Source organism: Rhinopithecus bieti, unplaced genomic scaffold, assembly GCF_001698545.2.
Source record: "Rhinopithecus bieti isolate Rb0 unplaced genomic scaffold, ASM169854v2 scaffold_2432, whole genome shotgun sequence".
In the NCBI taxonomy this organism is placed as follows: Eukaryota; Metazoa; Chordata; class Mammalia; order Primates; family Cercopithecidae; genus Rhinopithecus; species Rhinopithecus bieti.
Genome location: NW_016804136.1, coordinates 2,812,415 through 2,820,208, shown reverse-complemented (window position 1 = coordinate 2,820,208; position 7,794 = coordinate 2,812,415). Strand labels below are relative to the sequence as shown.

At 44.1% G+C, this 7,794-nt stretch overlaps 1 protein-coding gene across 1 annotated transcript in view; it reads right to left on the bottom strand.

The window, feature by feature from the left end:
* LOC108525476 (nmrA-like family domain-containing protein 1) overlaps window positions 1–7,396 on the bottom strand; it is a 20,957-nt gene extending 13,561 nt beyond the window's left edge. Inside the window, exon 1 of the mRNA XM_017866443.1 lies at window positions 7,124–7,396. Coding sequence (XP_017721932.1) covers window positions 7,124–7,163 — 40 coding nt within the window. The 5' untranslated portion in view covers window positions 7,164–7,396. The remainder of the gene's footprint in view (window positions 1–7,123) is intronic.
* Between the last annotated feature and the right edge of the window lie 398 nt (window positions 7,397–7,794).

Sequence of the window (7,794 nt, the reverse complement as noted above, 5' to 3'; positions counted from 1 at the left end):
AGTTTTGTTCTTGTTGCCTAGGCTGGAGTGCAATGGTGCGATCTCAGCTCACTGCAACCTCTGCCTCCTGGGTTTAAGCGATTCTCCTGCCTCAGTCTGCCAAGTAGCTGGGATTACAGGCATGCACCCAGCTAATTTTGTATTTTTAGTAGAAGTGGGGTTTCACCATGTTCGTCAGGCTGGTCTCGAACTCCTGACCTCAGGTGATCCACCCACCTCAGCCTCCCAAAGTGCTGGGATTACAGGCATGAGCCACTGTACCTGACCCTGGTCTATATTTTTCTAGAAATTAAAAAACTTGTAAAAATTTTTTACCACATTCAAAGCCGATTATGATATGATCATTACTTGCCTGATTTATTAACCCTGCAAATATTTATGGAATATCCTGTGATATAGGCCAGATGCTATGTCGGGTTACTAACATTTGGGTTCCTCCATCACATTGGCTGGATACCTGTCCTGGATACTTTTTTGTGCTTCCAGCTCCATATTCACTTTCTCTGTTCTACTTAGTGCACTCAACAGTTGATCCTCATGGAGTCCCTCTCGTGCCCTCAGGTTGGGTCTGGGCAATGAGAGACATCAGCCAGAGACCCAAGGGCAAGAGAGATGACCCCTTTCACATCGCTACTGTCCATAAGTTCTGGTCATCTTTCTTGCCCTTTTCTCCTTCCTCTTGTTGCTTACTTATTCCTTATTGCTGTCTTCCTTGTCCACTGTTATTAAATTGTTCTCAGCTTCTCTGAAGGAGTGTGGCACCTGTTTCTTGTGGGACCCCAGCTAATACACCACTGATAACCCTACAGGAGGGTCAGGGGTTATTCAGTGAGCTCTGTCTTTGCACACAGGGTTTCATAGTAAATTTCGTAGTAAATTGTCTACTAGTAAATATGAACAGACAGTCAAAGTTCATCATATGTTTGAGGAAAGCCCCCAAAATGAAAGGCAAACCCAAAATAAACAAACTGATGGAAACAGAAACAGTCCAGAGAACTGAATAAAAAAAATTAAAAAGAATTAATATCCTCTGGGGCTGGGCACAGTGGCTCAATCCTGTAATCCCAGCACTTTGGGAGGTCGAAACTGGCTGATCACTTGATGTCAGAGTTTGAGACCAGTCTTGCCAACATAGTAAAACCCCATCTCTACTAAAAATACAAAAATTAGCCAGGTGTGATGGCGGGTGCCTACAATCCCAGCTACTTGAGAGGCTGAGGCAGGAGAAGCATTTGAACCCGGGAGGCAGAGGTTGCAGTAAGCCAAGATCTCCCCACTGTGCTCCAGCCTGGATGACAGAGCAAGACTCTGAATTAATATCCTCTGAGATTAGAAAAGGTTTTGCATTCCAGACGCTATATTGGCCCAAAAAGAGGAGAAGAAGAGACAAGAGAAAGAGAACAAGCAAGAGAGAGAAAAATAATTAGAAGATCAAGCCAGGGGAATTACAGAATGAGAAAACAGATGGAGGTATTGAAATTATCTAAGAAAATAGTAATTTCTCTGAGTCCAAGGATATTAACTGAGCTTCCAAACTGAGAGGTCACTGAGTGCCCAATACAATGACAAATGAATTCCTGTTTTATGCACATCACTGTGAAATTGCAGAACACTGGGTGCTGGTTTGGATATTTGTCCCCTGCAAACCTCATGTTGAAATGTGATTCCCAATATTGGAGCCTAACTGGAGGTGTTTGGGTCATGGGAGCAGATCCCTCATGAGTAGATTAATGCCCTCCCTCAGGGGTGAGTTCTTATCCATTAGTTCCTGAGAGCTGGTTGTTAAAATGAGCCTGGCACCTCCACCCTTCCTCTTGCTTCCTCTCTCTCTCCATGTGATCTCTGCACATGCCAGCTCCCCTTTACCTTCTATCATGAGTGGAAGCAGCCTGAGGCCCTCATCAGATGCATATGCACAATCTTGAACTTCCCAGCCACGAGAATCATTAATCAAATAAACCTTTTTTTCTTTATAAATTAGAGAAAATAAAACAAAACCTTTTTTCATCTGGCCATTATATGGAATCATTCACAATTAAAAAGCAGGTAAGTTGAATATTTTACTCTGACTTTATAAAATAAAACCTAAACAAACTGAAGTACCTTCTATTTGAGTATAATTTGTGCTTTTGGCAGGGGTTGGGGGGTGCTGGAATAGGTGGGGTGGGTCATGGTCCTTGAAAAGGATTTTTATAGGAAAGTTTCTATTATTGTCCTGGGACCATGTTTGTGAATGACTCTTACATGCTGTGCTATGCCCTGGGGATGTAGTGGTAAACAATAGCAGGTTTGAACATGTTGGATATACGATAAAATTTATGAAAGACATTATTAATAGGTTGGATTATGGCCTAAAGAGTTCAAGGATTTACCCCAGATCCTATAGCTGCTTAGGTAAGGATTTCAGGATTCAAACCTGAACATGGCACCTGCCTGCACAGAGCTTACAGACTAGCAGGGGAGATCATTAAAGAGCAATTATAATACTGTGTAATATGTGTTATTAGGGGAGGGGGAAAGGGACTGAGAGAATACAGGCTCCAGAGGAGGACATAAATGGAGCATCTAACCCAGACTAGAGGGAGGCTTCCTGAAGGAAGTGGTAACAGAGGTGAGCCCTAAAGAACAGGCAAGAATTGGGAGAGGCATGTGGAGTGTGTTGCATGCAAAGCGGATTGCAAGTGCTTTATTCCAGAGGTGAGAGAGAAGGCAGTGAATTCAGAGAACTGAAATGAATCTGACTGAGAACTGCAGGTCAATGTCACACATGAGGCTAGAGAAGTAAAATAGGTCTACAGGGCTGCACTTTGTTCTGGGAACAGGAGATTTTATGAAGTTAAGCAATATGTTCAGAATTACATGCTGGGAAAGTGCTCTGGTTAATAGAGAGTGTGGAATAGGATAGAGAGACCACAGACAAGGGTACAATTAGTGGGCTTTAAAACAATCTAGGTAAAGGTTGACCTGTGCTAGAAGGGGTTATTCAGGTGGAGGGAATAATGCAAATTTAAGAGATACTCAGAATATTAAAGGATACATTTTTAAAGAGTAAATAATAATTTATACACACATAAAATGAATGTGTCAAAATTCTATCTAACTCATTAATTAATGAGGGAACCAGTACAATGTTATAAGAAAAATTCAAAGAACACACATATATGTAGGCAATCAAGAATGCCAAAATGCTAAAATGAATGTACAATTAGGGACAAAACCAGTCAATATCCTCTAGGCAATGATCAATTGTGGTCCACCAGACACAATTCATTTGCATTTCTTTCTTTTTTTTTTTTTTTTGAGACAGAGTCTTGCTCTGTTGCCCAGGCTGGAGTGCAATGGCACAGTCTCAGCTCACTGCAATTGCCGTCTCCTGGGTTCAAGCAATTATCCTGCCTCAGCCTCCCAAGTAGCTGGGACTACAGGCATGCGCCACCACGCCTTGCTAATTTTTGTATTTTCAGTAGAGACGGGGTTTTACCACATTGGCCAGGCTGGTTTAGAACTCCTGACCTCATGATCAGCCCACCTCAGCCTCCCAAAGTGCTGGGATTACAGGCGTGAGCCACTGCACCCAGCCTTCATTTGCATTTCTATGGATAAGAATCTGTTGCATTATTATCTATTTGCTACAATTTATAGAGTTATAAATATCTTAAAAACAAGGAAAGGCTCACAAAACTGATAATGGTGCCTTGGGCAAGGACACCCAGCCGTCTTTTTTTCCCATTCCAAAGTCTTTCCCTATTTTCCTTGACAAGATGATATCAACAGGATTTTGGTGATTAACTGGATGTGGTGATGATGAGCAGGGAGGATTGAGAGAGAAAAGTCAAGTGACCATCTATTCAAAGAGGCTGAGGGGTCATTTAGCAAGATGCTGATGTTGGAACAGAAGGGTACCATGAGAAGGTTTTGGAGGCAAGGGAGTCTGAGATGTGGGGTCAGGGAAAGGATGCATGGAGAAATATAGGGTTAAGACTAAAAACCAGAGGGGCTTACATCTTGGGCAGTAATGAAGGAGAACAGGAATGTGATACAAGGTGGTAGTAGCTGGCTACAAGGTTTGAAAAATTAATCAGATTTGAAAGATGATTCTGTTTAAAGGTAGAACATAGAGAGAAGGCAAATGAGTGTGGAAAAAGCTTCTAAGAGGGAGAATGGAAAAAATCTGAGAGAGATTTAGGAGACAGAATTAATAGAGTGACTGGCCACTCCCAAAAATCTTATCCAACTGCTTCCCCAGTCTCTGGATGCCTAATTGGCAATTCAAGTTTAATGAGACCAATTCAAGTTTAAGGAGCTCCTGACCTTCTCCTCCTCCCCACTGTCTCCCATATTTCAGTGAATCTCAACTTCATTCTTCCAGTTACTCAAGCCATAAAACTTCAGAGTCATTTTCAACTCTTCCATTCTTACCCCTGATGTCTGGTCCAACAACAAATCCTGCCAACTCTGCTTTTAAAACCTCCACAGAATCTAACCACTCTCCACAACCTCATTGCTACCACCCTGATCTAAGCTACTATCATCTTGCCTATTTTATGACAACCACCTCCCTGCTTCAGTTCTTACCCCCTATAGTCCCTTCACAAAGTATAAGCTAAAATGATCCTTTTAACACCAAAGTCATGTCATTCCTCTGGTCAAAATCCTTCAATGCCTGCATGCTGTTGCAATCCTGCCATCCCAGCTACTTGGGAGGCTAAGGCGGGAAGATCACTTGAGCCCAGGAGTTTGAGGCTGTGTACTATGATGGCTCCTGTGAGAGTCACCATACTCCAACCCAGACAACACAGTGAGACCCTGTAGCTAAACACAAACACACTGAAGAAACCAAACCCTTCGATCACTTTTCTCTTTCAGGAAAAGCCAACATCTTTACCATCACCCTAATGCTTAATAGAGTCATCCCTGACCCCATCGCCTCTTCTTCTCCTTTTAATATCATACTTGACTGTTGATTTTTGATAATTTATTTCGCTCTGCTTCCTGTTTTAGCCCTTGACTTCCTCCAGACAAATCCCTGTTCTCATAGAGCTTATATTCTAGTGTGGAAAGACAGGCAGAAATAGAAGAAATCAAGTAAGGAAGGGAGCCAGACATGGGCAGGGTGGAAGCAGAGTTGCAATTTCAAATATAGAGGTCTGGAAAGTCCTCATGGAAAAGGTAACATCTAAGCAGAGACCTGAATGACATGAGGAAGAAAGCAGTGGGTAACTGTATTAGCCCTTTCTCACGCTGCTGTGAAGAAATACCCAACACTGGGTAATTTATAAAGAAAAGAGGTTTAATTGACTCACAGTTTCACATGGCTAGGGAGGTCTCCGGAAACGTACAACCATGGCAGGAGACACCACTTCACAGGGTGGCAGCAGAGAGAATGAGTGCCCAGTGAAGGGGGAAAACCCTTGTAAAGCCACCAGATCTCGTGAGAACTAACTCACTATTGACACGAACAGGAGACAGGGAAATACTGGGTAGAAGAGGGCGGTTCCTGGCAAAGGCCCCACCCTCAAGCCTGGATACCTGCTGTCCTAAGTGAGAAATAAGTATTCCTGTTTTTGAACCCCAAAAGTTGCCTTTTGGCCTGCCATGCCCCCTATCCTGTACCCATATAAGCCCCAAACCCCAGGCTCCAGAAGCAGACTAGGAGACGAGGAGACAAACAGATGACAGAATGATGCAGCAGAGGAGAGAAGAGAAGGAATGTCAGGAGGAGTTTGGGTGGGGATGTTCGCAGAATTGGCCAAACTCTAGGGGAAGGTCATATTCCTACTCCATCCCCTATCTAGCTCCCCATGCATCCCACTGAGAGCCACTTTCACCACTCGATAAAACCCCTGCATTCATCCTTCAAGTCCATGTGTGACCCGATTCTTCTGGGATGCTGGATGAGCTTGGGATATAGAAAACTGTCACACTAGCCCCCTCCTTTTGCAAAAAGGCAGAGGGTTCACTGAGCTGGTTAACCCTTAAACCACCTGCAGATGGCAAGGCTAAAAGAGTGCACTGTAACACATGCACACTTGGGCTTTGAAAGTTATAGACACCTACCCTTAGATGCTGCCATAGGGCGGGAGCCCAAAAGCACTTGTCCCAGTTCCTGCACCTGCCTATATGCATGCTCCCCCTCCCTTAAAGGGTTAGAGCTTGCAGTGGCAGAACAGAGAGCCACACCCCCGTCGCACATCCTGTGGCAGGGGACCAGGGAACTCTCCCGTTTCACTATCATGAGAACAGGATGGGGGAACCACCCCCAACATTGATTTATCTCCACCTGGTGACTCCTATGACATGTGGGGATTATGGGAACTACAATTCAAGATGAGATAGTAACAGAGGGAGATCATTCTAGGTTGAAGAAGCAGCCAATACAAAGGCCAGAGGCTTTGTATTGTGGGGGTGTTTTGGAGGAACAGCAAGCAAGCCAGGGTAATGAAGCAAGTGAGGGAAGAGTGGCAGGAAGAGAGGTCTGATAAGGCATTTCCAAGGCCCTGTTGCAGGGCATTAGCAGGACTTTGCACTTTACTGGGAGTGCCATGGGGCTGGGAGTTTTTAGAGGGTTTTGAGCAGAGACCTGACATGATCTGACAGTTTCACATGGATCCTTGGGAGGCTGAAATGAGAATAGATTGAAGGAGAATGACCTGATTTGATTTACATTGTGCAAAGATGGCTCTGACTGTTGAGGAACAAACTGTAACAGAGTCAGGAAGGTAAACTCCCCACACTGCATGCTTGCAGACTCCCTGGAAGATTGGTCAGGCGTTGGATATTCACTACAAACCCACAGGCCTCTCACACTTGTACCTTTTGCTTATTAGGAAGTGAGTGGAGAGAAGACTTCAGAGTATAGCTTATGTAAGCTTTAGCTTACACCAAGAAGTTAGCCCCATGATTGGGAAAGGGAGATAACGTCAGTGTCGTCCTGCTGAGATCAAGTTACAAATCAAATCATGCCACCCCTTTATCACATCAAGAACTAAAGCAATAGGATACTTTAAAAAATTTCTTCCAAAGGGCTCTTTGTTCAGCCCACTCTTGCAGGCTCTGAAATTACAAACAGGAAGACAAGAGAGTGAGCAAAGTCAGCAGGCCCTAAAAATTAAAGACTTTTTACCTGTTGCTCCAAACACTGTAATTACTTTCTTGCTGGCCATGTCACCAGGAAAAGAGAGAGTCGGTGGAGTAGAAGAACTTTCCCTGGAGCAGCAACACCAGCTGAAATGCCGTGTTTCTTCTCAGGTGAGAATTATAAACCCACTCCAATGACCACACCTTTTATTGTGCCTCTCTTTGTTCCTGTTACCACTAGCCTGCTTACTCACTGTGACACTGCAATTTTCAATTTTCTTTTTTTCTTTTCTTTTTTTTTTGAGATGGAGTTTTGTTCTTGTTGCCCAGGCTCGAGTGCAATGTCACAGTCGCAGCTCACCGCAATCTCCGCCCCCTGGGTTCAAAGGATTCTCCTGCCTCAGCCTTCCAAGTAGCTGGGATTACAGGCACGTGCCACCATGCCTGGCTTAATTTTTTTTTTTTTTTTTTTTTTTTTTTTAGTAGAGACAGGGTTTCACCATGTTGGCCAGGCTGGGCTCAAACTCCTAACCTCAGGTGGTCCACCCACCTCGGCCTCCCAAAGTGCTGGGATTACAGGCATGAACCACGGCACTCAGCCAACACTGCTGTTTTCTTTTTTTCCTTCCTTCCTTCCTTCCTTCCTTCCTTCCTTCCTTCCTTCCTTCCTTCCTTCCTTTCTGTTTTGAAATGGAGTTTCACTTCTGTTGCCCAGGC